The 15,906-nt window shown below is 38.3% G+C and overlaps 1 protein-coding gene across 2 annotated transcripts in view; it reads right to left on the minus strand.

Moving 5' to 3' along the window:
* Nucleotides 1-1,209: 1,209 nt before the first annotated feature.
* LOC136786326 (tumor necrosis factor receptor superfamily member EDAR-like) overlaps nt 1,210-15,906 on the minus strand; it is a 32,688-nt gene continuing 17,991 nt past the window's right edge. The window contains exons 6-12 of one of the 2 annotated variants that reach the window (XM_066990473.1): nt 11,053-11,139; nt 9,738-9,863; nt 9,576-9,650; nt 9,273-9,345; nt 8,374-8,533; nt 5,299-5,359; nt 1,210-3,882 (exon numbers count right to left, since the gene is read on the minus strand). In XM_066990473.1, coding sequence (XP_066846574.1) covers nt 3,563-3,882; nt 5,299-5,359; nt 8,374-8,533; nt 9,273-9,345; nt 9,576-9,650; nt 9,738-9,863; nt 11,053-11,139 — 902 coding nt within the window. In that variant the 3' untranslated portion in view covers nt 1,210-3,562. Of the gene's footprint in view, nt 3,883-5,298; nt 5,360-8,373; nt 8,534-9,272; nt 9,346-9,575; nt 9,651-9,737; nt 9,867-11,052; nt 11,140-15,906 lie in introns of both variants that reach the window. The other variant, XM_066990472.1, reaches the window with a different exon arrangement.

Here is a 15,906-nt window from a genome sequence, read left to right on the forward strand (position 1 = left end):
TCAACTCATCTAACCTTTGACATCCATAGAATAAATGTTTACATCATCTGGCTTGCCACGCCAGATTCTCTTTATCATTGAGAGACACTGTAGCCTATAGTTAGAAGATGCAATTCGTCTTGATTATCTTAGATGTCTGCTTTAGTACAAGATTAATCTCAGTGCAGACACCTGCATTTGCACAGGTATATCCCAGTGAGCTGGAAGTGCCACACAGGAAGGAAAAAATGAAGCAAAATGGAAAAAATGAAACAAAGATGACATCCCACTGGAGCTCTTGTGGTTTGGATTTTGTTTTCTTGTTTTATTATTTTGCACAATGGAAGGGCGTGGATATTTTACTCAGATTTGAGTTTGTTCTCTGTCAAGTTAAACCTAAGAAGCCAAAGTTTTTCCTTTGGATCATTGTCCGTAAGCATGTTAAAGCAAAGAATGGTCGAGCCCTTCAGACAGCGATGTGTTTTGATAGAGCAGCACCTGTTGCAGTGTGCCTTCACGCTACGTTAACTCCTGCTTACATAGTGCAGGGAGTGAAAAGACAGTAAAGTGAAACTCCAAACATCCTATCTTCCCAACCAGCTGGCAAACTCAAAGCCTTTGTTGCACTTTCTGGAGCCTTTCTCTCCTTTAATTGTTGACAGAACAAGAATGTGTTCATCATGCTGAAAACAGAAATGAATCTGAATAAACAATATCCCAAATTGTTTTTTAAGCAGGACAGTGTTTATTCCTTTTAGCAAATGTTTAATCTCTATGAAATACTTCGAAAGCCTTAGCTTAGTCCCCAGCTCTTGGGGGAAATGAAGCTTGGTGCTGTCTTCTGTAGAAGTTGCAGTTCTGTTAGCAGTCTGCACAGTGCAGCATAGGCTCGGATGAATATAATTCTTCTATCATGCAGCAAAAGCTTCCAAATAATGTCTTTGATAATGCTGTGTAGTACTGCTGGTTTAGGAACACAAAATGAAAATGCCGGTGAGAGAGTGTTGCTGTTGTGAGATTACTCGCTGGTCTCACAGTCTGTACCACCTCTCAGGACATAAATAATAACTTTCAAACAGTTTCTCTAAGAAGTTGGGCATTTTTATAGTAGCTAGCAGGTGAAATATTGAACCAAAACCGAATTGTGAAAGGAAGAATGGCTTCTGCTTTGAAAGTTTCCGAAGTGCGAGGCAGACAGGCAGTATACTATGGGAGCATAAAGATTCCTTCGTGTATGTTACCTAGCCGCTCCCATACCACAGGAATGTGCCTGCCCCTGGCTAACTTTTTAATTACACGTTTATAAGACAATATATGAAATAATAATAATAAAGATAGTACAACTGCGTTTGACCTCTTTCTTTTATTAGCATATTTTATGTTCATATTTTACAATATAATAAGTTATATATACAGCATTAAACAAAATTATTAGAAAGTAAGCTTTGGCAAGATCTACAAGATTTTTTTCATTCCTGTACATCTTTTGTGTAACAATAAAAATACTGTATACTAAATAAAATAATGTTAAATAGTCTGTGTTCACATTGGCACCAATGATTTCAAGACCCTAGATTTTCAAGGCCCAATAAGCATAGAAACACGGATTCCTGTGTCATCTTTTAAGCATACAAATGGTGTGTACTATTAAATGAAACGTGAAGTATAGGAGACAGTCCCTTGACTAACACTGTTGTTACACACTGGCACAAGAGAAACTGAATCTTCCCATTTTCTTTTTTTCCTTTTTTTCTTATTTTAGTAGTAACAGACTTAATCTGCAAACTCAAGGTCTTGAAAATCTTGAAGTTTGCAGAGTTGTCAGCAAATCTACAGATCTTTCTGAAGCCTGTTGATGTCTGTATGAATTTGTCATTGATTTCAAGATAGCAAGAATTAGACCCATAAATTAAACATCAGTTAGCTAGTTAAATATTCAAATAAATGCAGCTTTCTTCTTCCTTTAAAATCAAAATTCTCATCAAATTTGGTGTATGCAAATGAAAGAAGAGTGAGTTATGAGACCAAAGAGGTGGTGGAAGAATAGTGAGAAGGATAGGTTTTGTGTTGCAGTACGTACTTCCTCTACGATATAGATCAAGTGCTGAAAAGATCGGTAAATATAGATGTCAAAGTGGGATACTAAATGTTCAGCACAATTACCATACTATCATAGATAATATCTAGTTATTAAGTGATGGAATACTGGTTGTTAACTTCAGGGTTATAGTTAATAGTTTTTTATAACATTTTGTTCAGCCAAGCAATTTGGAATTTAAATACTATAGCTTTGCAAGTGCCAGTTCTCTTAATTCAGTGGTGACACTTGTTGAAACCTGTCATCGCTCCTTTTAGCTATAAATTAAGTGTATACATTTGGTAACAGCTCCTGCCGTGTGGTCTGTACAGGTTTTACAGAACTTGTAAACAGCAAAATCAGAGTAGCTAATGGGAAAAAACTAAGGTAAGATTTTGTTGCGCACAAACTCATGATAGTGCCTTACCTTCCAGAGGAGTGAGTTTTCACCTGTGGGGCCTGCACTCGTGTTCTGCATTGACTACAGTACAGCATTTCAAAAACACATGTTCCTGTACATTTCAGCTGTCCAAAGAAATCTACTCTATTTGCTCTCAGTGTCAAACGTTATCTGAAATTCCTCTGCTTGAGACATTATTTGATATATAGATGTCACTACTGGAAAAAAATTGTAGTCGTAGTAGTGGACAAGCTGTTTAGCTGTTTGCTTTGCCTTTTTTTTTTTTTTTTTTTTTTTTTTTTTAACAGCAAGAAAGAGAAAATCTTGTTGCTCTCCTCTCCACTTGCAAGGAGTGACTGCCAACTTCACTGCCTTCTTGCTAACCAGCTTGCCCTAAGCGGACTTGCAGTTTGAAGTTACAATTTTTGAAATGTTAGTATGGACCAAGAGTGCATTTACAAGCATTATATACAGAGTTTTGAAGCACTTCCATCTGTAAATTATGCTGGGGCTTTTTTCATATAGTATAATTATTTTATCTGGAGACTGTGTATGCAGGCTGACCTATGCACGTACTTCTAGATCCAACAAAACCATAGGAAATACAGAAAATGAAACTGGTTACATATTAAATGCGTTAGAGCTGATAGAAATGTGGGTGCCTAATGTGCATTAATTGATACTGTAGCAGTGGTGCTGTTGACTGCAACAATTAAATGGTTGAACAAAGCCCTAAGAGATAGGAATATCTTCAGATAGCAATTCAGTGGCTTGAAAGCCAGGCTGGAAGGGTAGTGACAGGATTATCTGCACATATACTCAAACACAGACTGGAAGATGGATCCTTTTCTGTCCACTTATTACCAGTAACTGATTAACTTAATCATTTTGTTTAATGACATGTTTTATACCAAGCTTCTTGGGAGATTTCTGCTCTCGTTTTGGTAGATGCGTAACTTCACTTTTTAGAAGTAAAAGAGAAAAGCTTCCCATCGGTATGGGGAATGATTACACAGAAGAAACGTCAAGGGTCTCTTGTCCAAAGTCTTTGGTGTGCTGCTTGCTGGAATCATTGCTCTCGCAGGTGATGTGGGAGCACAGCCACGTCAGGATGTCACCGCTGGTTCGGGAGCAGGCATTGCTTGTGCCCACTCCAGAATATCTGCACACAAGGACTCGACAGCGTCCAGCCGCTCGATTTGCACCAGTTTGGTTAGCAGTTCTGGGATGCTGTAACCCGCTGTGCTGATGCGATCAAACAGCTGCATGCCGTCTGTCATGCCACCTATTTCGTCTCGCTTCAGTCCAAAGCTCTCGGCGAGGTGGCGCCACGTTTTCACTATGGCTTTCTCTGTGTTGTATGTTGAGCTGAGCATGCGGCTCGTCTTCTCCAGGCAGTCAAATGGCAGCTCCGTGGGGCTCAGACCTGCAAAGGGAGGTGTTTATGGTCAGATGTCTCTGTGAGCAAGTCTTGGCTATTCAAGACATTTATTAAAATGCTGCAGTGTATACTGTTAGCAATAAGCACAGCTAAAAATCTTTAAGTGAGAGTCAATGACAGGTATGTCTAGCTTCAAAGTTATTGCCATATTTTACCTAGTAACAGTAGGGTACAATAGCCATGGAATAATTGAGATAAAAAGTTGGATGGAAAAGAAATACTGGATGGGTTTTATGTGTTCCTATGGTACTACCCCTTCCTGCAACGATTTACTTGCTATTAGAAGTGTATTGGAAACATATCCCTAGTGAGCAGCTCCATTAATACACCTCTGTACATCCAGCCTAGTGTTTGAGCTCAAAATACAGCTCTGACCCTTCCCTGAGTCTGTCAGCAGCAGCTGCTGTAACATCGCTGTAATTGAAAGTTGCCCTTGTAGGAATGCGAGGAGTGAGGTGAAGCAATGATGCCAGATGCTTGCAAGCATAAAAGACCCTGCAAATGTTCAATTGTCATTGCTATCACTGAATCTCTACAGAGGATTTAACATTCATCCCGTGGGGAAAAAGCTATTTTTTTCCTGGACTTTTTTTTTCTATGTACTACTGGTCACAGAATAGAGGAGAGAATCAGCTACTGTGTTTTTTTTTCTGAAAACAGTCTTTTGCTTCTGTAGTTTTCGTGCTTCATACCCCACAGCAGCAATTTGGTGGGAAATGGAGCTCCCTGAACCATAGAAAACTCACACAGGTATGTGCACACCAAGTGTGTGGGGAAAAAAAAAAAAAAAAAAAAAAAGGTAAAAGCAGTCTTGTCCTTGTCCTTTGTTCTGCAGGAAAATTAATTCATGTCCCTTCTGCCGAAACACTTCAGCTAGTCAAGTGCTGAAGACACTTAAAACACTGACCTACTTGGAAACCCCACTTGTTGTGAGAAGGAGGACACAATTAAAGAAGCAGAGTACGTCGAGACTTTTGTCTGAAACACAGTTCTGATCCTCCACAAATCACACTTTCGTACCTGGAACTAATTTATACCTGTTATCCACCTCACTAAAGAGACCAAGCAAGCAGGTTTCCTCTAGATGAAGAACGTGAGAGTGCTTCTCCACCGCTTCGATGTCCAAGCATGACCCAGCACTACCCCTGCTGCGCTCCAGAGGAAGGAAGCCCATGCACACATCTGGCGAGAAGCTGTGGTGTGCAAACCCAGCCTGGACATCTCTGAAATCGGGGCACCATGATGCTTCCTAGCAGGTGAGTACAAATCTGCTTCCAGATTTGCACTTCCTTTCCATGAAGTTCTCCTTTCCACAGGAACACAGAGGGATTTCTATTTTATAGCAAACAGCTCTGATCCAGTTTTCTGCTGCTAGTATAGGTGCAAGTTTTGTGCACTCACCTTCTGCAACGTCGCATACGTTAGCATACACATCAAGTATCTTTTTCCTTCGACTTTGAATCTGAAAGAGAAGAGTGTTATTGAATTATTATTTTTTTCAGTCACATGAGTAAACAATTGGCAGAGAGCAGTCCAAAACCTCTGGGAGATCCTAATTTCATGGCTCAAGGGGTTATCGCATAACATCCTGAAGGGTCTCTTTTGAAGCCTCGTAGAGCAGGACACAGCAAGTCAGAGAAGAGTAAACATATTTCTGCTTTTGCTTTCCACTGTTAGAGATCTTTTTTTTTTTTCCATCTTTTTATCTTCTTTTCAGATCATTGACTTTTCTGCTCTAAATGTTTTTGTATTTTATTTCTTTTTCGGACTGAAGTGAACTCCTGACAATGAGGACAAATTCAATACCACACATGCAAGCAATTAATGCAGGGATTCCCAGGTAAACCAGGACAGGACTGGCCATGGGGAATTAAATTCAGACTGGAATTGCCTTCTTCCAATAATGTAAGAGGGCTGTAGAGAAGGGGATCTTCTTTTCTGTCACTTGACATAGAGCTGCTTGCTGCATTACAGATTAATTATATATTTTCTTCCATGATGTATTGCCTGAATGAATCCAAAGGATTTTACAGATAGATTAAAAAAAATCAGTGACACTTTAGACAGGGAAAATCTGAGGTCCAGGGTGCTGCCGTCATTTTTGACAAGAAGGAGGCTCAGACTGAAAACCCTGACATTTTCCAAGCTGAAAATGGACATTTTGATGCGGTTTCACTTAGCAAATATATTCTCAAGGTTTGGCCTTGGATTCAATGCAGATTGAAAACAAATGTCAAAATGTCATGAGTTCTCAAGGACTGGAATTGTCATCTCTCCGCCAGCTCTCATTAGGACTGAGGTTTCTGAAAAGCTGTCATTTTGGTAGGACTCTAGTATTATCTCCACAAATTCACCACTTTTCACTGCAAAACAGAATGAAGAAAGCTCACTCTTGGTTTTTGTTTTGTTTTTTTTTTTATTATTATTTTTATTTTTGAATTATTTTCCTCATTTTATTTGGTCTCTAAAGGACAGGGCACATCAATTACTTGGATTAACAGACTTGCAGCTGGAGACAGCAAACTGGCTGCTCCACCCGACGCCTGTCTCACAGCATGCTGTATTGCAGGGAAATGCAATGCAGACACTGGCTGTTGTTCACATATCCTTGGTATAATTTACATTAATCTTTGGGATGCTACTGTACACTTGGATTAGCTGTTTCAGAACCTTACAGATCTTTTTTTTTTTCCCCATGGGATTTATTAAAATTCCTCTTAAGACAACAATTAGATACCTATTTTCATTCTCCCCTCATTTTTAGGACAAAGAGGGAGGTTAAAGAATTCCAAGCCCAAAGAGAATTACACAGGGTGATTTTCTTTTTTTGTCTGAGCCAGAAGATGGAAATTTGTAAAGCTTATGCTGGAAGAAGCAGGTAAATGTGGGTCTGATGGTTCTGTGTGGTAGCTCATTCCATAATGGTTTTTGTTTTAACCAGGAAAGAGCAGCCTTGGAAAAGAACAGGCCTTTAACTTTCTCCACCCCTCTCCAGCAGCTCCTTGATACTTTTTCCAGTACTAGAAATGTTATTTAATCTCTAGCCTCAAGCAAAGTACTGCTTTTCTAACTTCTGGCAACTGGCTTAGTTGTGAAATCTTAGGTACAGAGTGGGGGATCTTGATGCAATCTGCACTTTCATTGAAAACTTTGTCTTCAGCCTTGTCAGCAGGCTTCAGTCCATTAGCAGTATGTTAGGATGGCAGGTCTGGGAGACATAGCATAGCTCATGCTTCAGATGTGCTTATGAACTATCTAAACTACTCAGGAGAATGTATTTACTATATATTGTCTTTAGAGACAATTATTTTCTTATTAAAAGTTCTAATTTCATGCTTACCCAACTTGTGTTATCCAATTTCAAGCAAGTGCATGCAGAAGTGTGATAAAGTTGGATATATACAGAGACCTCAGACAACTGAATTTTAAAATATGAACATTGGAGTAGTAAGTTATTTTCAGATAGTCATAACTGGTTACAAGTAGAAAAACATCTTTCTTGGACACTTTGAGTGTCTGGTCTCAGCTGAAAAACGAGCGATTATTAGAAAGTTTAGGCTGAACCATCCCCACAAAGTAAAACATGCAAACATGAAAAGCTGCATTTTCAAACCTTTTTTATTCTTAAAAAAAAAGAAAAGGATGGTATTAATGATGCATTTTTGTCCTAGCTATTGCCAATTTTAATTATTTTTGAAGTTCTAAAACATAAAAAATATCTGAGCAGACACTTTCTTTTTAAGGAAACATTCATTTTAATATAAACTAAATAGTTGTGTGAGTGAGGGAGTGCCTTAGCGATGCCTTGAAATAGTCTAAGTGAGATAAAATGCCCTGAGCAATACATTTCAGCAGGAAGAAATGAAGGCCTTCCACAGCAAAACAGTGCATTTATGTTGTCCGTCAGAGCACAGGAATGACCTTCAAAACACATAGGTATTTTTGAAATGTAAAAAAAACCCGACAACAAGCACAACACTGGATATCGTTGAAAATTCAATGGCATAGAAATACCAATGCTTCTGAGTTAAGACAGGCAGATGTTGTATGAATCCATCTGTGCTGTTACATTATTTTATTTTCCTGTAGTACATGTAGCTTTGGGGTTAATTATATTAGCATTAGCTATATTGGTGAGTTGCAGTTTGTTTTTTGTTTCTTCAGACTATAAAACATAATTCTCTAAAAAAGCAAAGCTATTACTCTTGTAGCAATCTGCTTTTCAGCACTGGGTAGTATATACACATGCACAGACACTCTTAAATATTGAAGGAATGTTATATGCAAATCATATGCAAATGAGACTGTAATAAAATTAATTGTAGAAACTCTCTTGTAACTTGTAAATTAGTCCTGTCTGCATTACAATGCATTTTGTGGTGATAGTTTGTAAATTGTTTTCTTAAAAAAATCAAACAAAACCATAAAACAATACAGAAAACAACTGTCAATTTTTAAATCTCAAAGTAGCCTTACCCCAGTCGATTTATTGTTTGTAGAAGATTTATCTCTGGCCAAATGCACTAAAGATAACAAGCATCTCTCTGGAGTCCCTTGCTTGTCAACTGCAGCTTCTTCATCACTATCCATGCTACGACTTAAAAGTCGTTCATTCTCAGAAGATGCATCGTTTTCACTGTAAAATGAAGGATAAGGTTATCTTAGTGATGCTTCTTGTGGTTTGACTCCAATTATTTCCTTTTTGCTATCCCAGAGTAATGGAATAAAAATGTTTTCAATTTTTTAAAATGCCTTTCCCCTGAAATCCTGTGAATGTAACCACATCCACCTACAGAGGATATATGTTCAGTGCTCACCAAGCTGCACAATCATGCTCATCTTGCAAGAATCCCTTCATAGAAGTATTTTCCACTGGGGACAGTGTTTACCTCACTGGAGTTGTGTTATCCAGCCAGGTTTGGCTGCCGGGAAAGGAAAACTATCATGTGGTGCCACCCAGATGATGCTATAGACAAGGGATTCCCTTAAGGCCTGGAGCAGTTATTTCTGCACCTCCTGGCTGAAAGTGAGTGGGGACCTTACCAAGGCATGTGTGTGTAAGTGAGACTCAAGTCCCCTGAATGGACCTCACAAAAGAGGAGACAGCCCTGAGAACTGATAAACTGGTCACAGGTACTAACAAACAGCTCAAGGTAATATTTTAACACATGGTGGCTGTGATCACCTCTTCCAGAAACTCTATTACCTGTGGCTGTCCCATTGACACGTTATTCCTTGGTCCACTAGACTTGAAATTTTGGTGCAAATTATTTCTGCTTTGTTCTCAATGGATTCCTCTGTACCAGGATGAGTGGTGACTATGTCCCTTCTCCACTTCAGTCAAAGGTATGGAAGTATGTTTATTTTTTGCTTACCTTTTAGCAGCCTTAGCTGGAGTTGCTGTAAGCTTTTCAAACTCTTCTTTCTCAGAGAATATCACAACATTATCTGCAGATAAACAGAAATTTAAATTGGCAATGAGTATCCAAACTGATGTTTTGTCTCTGCTTTAGCTATTGCTATCAGAGGATGAAGTGGCATTCTGGAAGTACAAAAGCTATTATACACAATCATTTTGCAAATGAATGGGGGAATTGTAATTAAGAGGAATGCACTAATTGCACTTAAGCTCAACGTTAGAAAAAGGATAGAAAAAGCAAAATTAAAGCAACTTATACCTTGCACTTCTTTCTTCTCTTCTTGTGTATTAGCCTGAGCTTCAACATTTTTTACTGAGTGGCTCTTGCAACAGGCTAGAATGTAAAGATACAACAGTAATTATTCTCAGAAGCTATCTAAAAATAGCATTTGCTGCTAAAATTTGTTATGCTGAAAATTACCTTGAGCAGAAGGTTTTGTTTTCACAATGTAAAACATGATGATGAGGACAATGGCAATAGCCATTATGAATATAGTAGACATTGCAATTATAAGAGCTGTAGCCAGATGTCCTTGTCCTGAAAGGTCTGCTGGAAAAGCAAGGAAATATTTTGTAAAGAAGCAACTCTTCAGATCAGAGAATTGTTAATAGTTTAGTCTGCTCTACACTTATATTTTACATACTCATTTATTTGATCTGAGTCCTGATTACTTGTTAATCATTGCAAAACTAAGTGCTACTTCTCAAATGCAAACTAATGAATAGGCTTTCAAAACAGTGACATTTATGCTGCAAGAACTAGTTATCAGTATTCATAAAAAATACCTGATTGCATGACCATCCAAATATGTATGAAATTGTATTATCTGCTAATAATATAAGAAGCTATATGTACGCAGGAGTAGCAGCCTTCAAAAAAGTGAATTCTTGGAAACAGCATCAAAAAGAAAGAAAAACAAATAAAGAATAAATGGGACAAGAACTAAAAGTACTTGATAACTATGGCTGCCTCAAAAGCTTTGCAATAAGAAGCAGAACACAATGCACATGCGGAATAAGTGTGTTTTTTTTTTTTTTTTTTTTTTTTTTTCTAACAGACTTACAGCATGGATGCAGGGTGAATTTAAAATAAGGTATGTGAAAAGGTAGAAGCAGAATTTCAGTGAACAGCTATTAGAATTGAAAAGTCATGAAAGGATGCAGAAAATGACAGATATGTTAAAATGCATGAAAACTAACTTTTCTGAAAACACAATCCTCAAGATCTTGTTTACAGACAAAATCAGGTCAGTACCTCAGTAACTGTGTCCTCCTGCTGTGTGTTCTGTTCTCACGTTCAAATATTTTAAAAAACTAATAATTATACTGGAGAACGGTTTATGTTAGCTCAATGAGAGACTGACTACATTTGTGTATTATAAATACACAATAATATAATATAATAATATAAAAATAATATAATTATTTTCACCAGTCTAAGCTAGGCTTTGCTGAGGCATAATGTGGTATCTGTATGGCTGCACATAATCAGCTAATTCATTGCTGGCATTACCCAGTACAGTCCAAGACTATTTTAAGTCCATCCTTCTGAAACAGGAGTGTTGATTAACCAAGGACTAAAAAATCATTCTGAAATGTTTTTAATAGCAGTTTTAGAAATCCCTAAAAAGAGTGGCAATGAAATTCACGATAGATATTATCAGTTCAGTTGCACTTTGTTGATGTTATTTTTAAGACCACCAGTGGCTACATTAAATTTATGGATGCCTTCTTACCTTTGTGAGCATGCTGGTAAGGTGAAAAAGTACTTGTGCCAGATGTGCTCGGGAAAATGGCCGAAATACCAGAGGTAGCCCCTGCACCTGCAATACAAACAGAAATGCCATAAACTTCCACAGTCATTTCATCTCTTCACAGCGGTATCTTGGCCCAGGTAAACAGCCTTGCCTTAGCTTGATTGCATTTCCTGTTCATTAGCAAAGAACCCATGAATTCACTGTGGCTTTTTGAAATGTCACTAATCCCAGTGTGCGTGGCTGGCATGTTGAAAATTGTGTTTAGAATACATTTTTGCATAGCATCTAGAGGGAGGGGAAGAAATCAAAGCTCGTAAACTGTTATGAACTTAAAAGAAACTCATCAAATTAGTGCTTCTGACAGATATCCTTCACTATAGCAAGGCCACCATGAAAATCTGATGTTAAACAAACCTTCATGACCCCAAAGAAAAACCTAGGAAAGGTGACAAACAAGAATGTTGAATGCCTTTCTGTTTCACGGAGCTGTACCATAGAAGGAAATAATATAATTTCTGCAGTCTAGCTGGATAACATGTTTCTTTTGATTTCTCCTGTCAGTCCAGTCCAAATCTATATCCTGAGTTAGAGGAGGGAATCTACAAAAACAGTGAAAAGAAGAACGTAAAGGACTTCTTCATGCTAACAGAGTGAGATTGTCCAGTAGGGATTTTCCACGTCTAAATTCTACAGCTAAGTTTAAAAGTAGTTTATATTTTTATTAATCTTTCAGGTGGTGTCTTACACCAGATTTTCAAAGCAGTAAACCAAGTCATAAACTAATGTCTTTTCACAGTACTAGACAATACTGAATGTTATTGGAAATAAGGTTGTTGATCTGAGTGCTATATTAAAATACAGATGGTGCTGAAATAGAGTTCCAAAAGAGGCATAAAAACATTGGGGTTGGAAGAAAACCTTCTCTTGTGTCTCAAGTCATTTTTCACATAATTGGTAAGCAGGTTGTGCAAACAGCTACCATTGACAGCAACTGAAAACCATCTTCTAGCTGGGAGGGGGGGAAGCAATCCCTCCTGCTTTATATTAGCTGCGCATGGAAAAAGTCCAGCGATGATAATTAAATTCAGCAGACCCAAGGCCAGAAGACTGTCCCAGTCACCTGGTGAGGTACACAGAGCACATGGCTCGACAAGCTGGTGAGGCAGCTAGAGTAGCTGGGAACTCACCAAGCCATTATCTTGACCTAGTAAAGAAATTCAACCCACTAGGTAAAGTTGACAGGAAATTAAGTGGCCTGGAATGGTCTGAGAAATGTTCCGTGGTTAAGAACAAAGAAATAGACATGCTCTTCAAATTAAGACAAACGTTTTCTAAAAAAAAAAAAAAAACAGAAAAAGTATTACCTAACATAAAACATGGCTGCATGTAGTGAATAAGAAATGTACGCTCCTTAAGTGGCCACAAAGTATGAGTTGCAGATGTTTTCAAACGAGATTTTCTTTAACAATGGTAAAATTTCTTTCAAACTTCATTTCTTCGAAGGAAACGGAATCATTTATTATAATTGCTTTTTGAAACTGAAGAAGTGTTTTCATGAAATTTTAAATATACTAATTTGTTAATTCAGATGCTTTTAGTATTATTCAAATGACAGGCAGATTATGTAAATCATGACTCTGGGTTCTTCTCTGTGACAAACTTAGTTCTAGGAAGAATTACTCACAAGCTCCAGAACCTGCAATTTAGCAGTGGAGCATCTACGTATCAGTGGGTGAAGAGGTCATCTGCGTATAGTGGAGTTAATAACAGATAAATTTTCAGTAATTCTTCATAAAACTGAAATGAATCACCCTTGGTCTCAACCCATCTATTTACTCATCCCAGCTGGACAATGGAAGAAATCTAGGAAATGGCCATTGTTGTAGCCAGAGACATGTCTGTACTTTCATGTCCCCGGCTACCAGGCTTTTGCCTCTTCTTGCCACCTCCCCCGGCAAACCTAATTACAGACAATTGCAATTCTGTGCAATTCTTGCAAGCTGCAACAAGTCAACAATAGCTTTTCTTCCACTGCCTTTCAATTAACACAGGCAAACTGCTCTGCTTTGTCTGCTTGCAGTTTATCTAACAAGCTTGAGCTCGTCTCCTTTATAAACAAGTTTTATCGCACTCTCTTTTCCTTCACTTCAAACATGTATTAATTGTATTTCTGTCTAATCAATCCTGTAGTCACTTGGTATTTTTAGCTTATTAGGTATTGCTAGCAATGTTTTTCATCTGTGGAAGGAAGGAGAGCCAAGGTGGGAAGTCATGCAGCAGCACAAAACAGGAGAGGTAATGGGGAAGGTCATCTGGTCCTCATTCGGCGTCATTGCCACACTTCACCCAGTTCTACCCCACATCAGGATACAGCCTCTTTCCCACCCCAAACACAAGCTGGAGCCTCTCCAGTGCACAAGGGTGAGCACCTTCAGCTTCGGAAGAGCTTACGTGCAGAATTTTCCTTTGCTTACATGGGAATGGGACTACGTCGTTTGTTCTGTGCTACGTATCACGGCAAGATCTGGGTTGATGCTACAACACGATGGCCTTTTACATATGCCTATGTGGGAGTTAGTCATTATGCATATTTTAAGCCTATTATCAAATTTAATAATTTGGCTTATTCATTATGAGCCAAGATAGTTCTTTAGATGTGGCTTAGAAGCAAGCGCCAATTAATGCACCTGCACTACAAGGGGAACCAAATATGCCAGCTTCTGCAGAATTTCAGTTCATGGCATTTATATAGGCAAAAAGAAACAAAACTTGTAGTTGTTCCTTTTTCCCGGTCCGGCAGCACACCATGACTCCAATGTCAGTTGTTCCTATGTGTATCCAGTTTTGCATCTAGATCACATTATTAATTCTGGTTCCAATATAGATGACACTTACATAATCTACAAAGACTTAGATACAGCTCAGAAAGAGACATCCTAAAGTGCTAGAGTGCAACATATGGAAACAACTCTGTTTTAAGCACAAAAAAAAAAAAAAAGACTGATGGCTGTAATATAGCTGTGCAAAAGAGTGGTTTATATTCCTAGACACCTGTAAGTAATATTGTAGGAATGCGATAAAGACATTAAGAAAGATGGTTATCACTGAAGCTTTGTCAGTTTTTGCATTAGAAATATTTTTATTAAAAAAAAAATGGCAGCCTTTTTTTTGTTTTGTTTTGTTTTGTTTTGAACTCAAAAGATAGCTTTAACTTAAATTGCCATGCAGCCAGCCTTTTGTCCCCCTAGTGAAGAAATGCAGGGCAGTAAAATAATATTTTCATTTTAAAGATCCGTTCTGCTGTGTGTGACAGGACCGTTGCAGTTGTTTGTGTATCTCAAGGCAGATTTACAGTAAGAAGGGATGAACGAAACTGCCAGATCTGTGGGAGGAGGAGGGCGCAGGGAGGGGAGGTTTTGCCAACATGCCCTCTCACAAGTGTTTGCGCCTGAACGAAATCTGGTGCAGTAGGAGACCATATGTGTGTCTGACTTACACTGCTGTAGGTGTCAGCTTACTGGTCCCAGCAGAGCAGTGCTGCTCATAGCTAGCAACAGCTTTTTTTTGGTGAAGTTTATTTAATACTTAATGACAGATTATAAAAATACACAAAGTGTGTACGCAACAGACTATCAGAGTGATCCCAAAATAAGAAGTGTTTTAAAAATGTCTTTACGCGTGTATGTGTTTGCTTCTTGCTACTGAGAGCAGCTCGCTTTCTCCTGATGAATCCCTCTCCTCACAGCCACGGTCCATTTATGAATGGCAATCCATACTCGTTACTGCCAGCCGAGCTGTGCCTGCAGCCACTGTGACCATTTTGAAGGAGTGAAGTAAGATAAAGCACACACTGAAATAAATAACTAGCAGCCTGAAATATGAGCTGAAAAATATATTATATTTAGTCGAAATTCGATAAAGGTAGAAAGTATATGCCTGACAAAGTAATCGGAAACTAGATTATAACGGAACCTAGTTATAAATAAAGACCTAGATGTTTTGAAAGTGCCGGTCAGAATGTTCAAATTAATGTAAATCTCTATTCAGATATGTACATGAAAGGTTTACTTTCAAACCTAAGCTAACAACACTTCATATTGAAGCCCTGTACACTTGGAAAGTCATGGAAGCTGAAGCAGCTGTCAAAATCAAGCTACTTTTTAAGGCATCTACATATGAATTTAGCAATCAAACATCAGCCAACTCTAAAAATATTGCAAATCACTAATAACGGAGAATATCCCAGACAGTGGAAGACTTTTTGACTGCTTCTGATTTTACTGTCTGTTATTTTCAGGAGACATACAGAACACCATAAGGCAGGTCACTCTAATATTTACTGTAGCTGCAGGTACATATTTCAGCAAGTTTAGGTATTTTTTAAATCAGGAAGAATGAGAAGCAAATCAATTCTCTAGTGTGAGCCCTCTACAAATTTGGATAGCAAAATTCCTCCAATCTTAAATTTTAGATCTGGTCATTCTCACTGCAAGTAACCACTGCTGCTCAGACACCTAAAAATAAATGCTTTATGCTGCCATGCTCTCTGTAATGTCTTTAACTGTTTCATTTCTCTCTCCTTTTATTTTGCTGGGAAGTGGTGTGATTGTAGGCTGTGTGGCCTTAGCCTGACAATTTATTTACAACTATTGCAGTTTTGTTTAGAATTCACTGAGAGCTTTAATTGCATGGTACTGGTATGTCATAAATACATGCAGCATGAATTAAACTGAGCTCTGGGAATTAAGTGTTGCCATCTCCTTCTCTGTGCAACACAAAGGGAATAACAGCAGTATAGACCCTGCTGAAAGGGACCCTGAGCAGGGACCCCGA

This window comes from Anser cygnoides, chromosome 1 (assembly GCF_040182565.1).
Source record: "Anser cygnoides isolate HZ-2024a breed goose chromosome 1, Taihu_goose_T2T_genome, whole genome shotgun sequence".
NCBI lineage: Eukaryota > Metazoa > Chordata > Aves > Anseriformes > Anatidae > Anser > Anser cygnoides.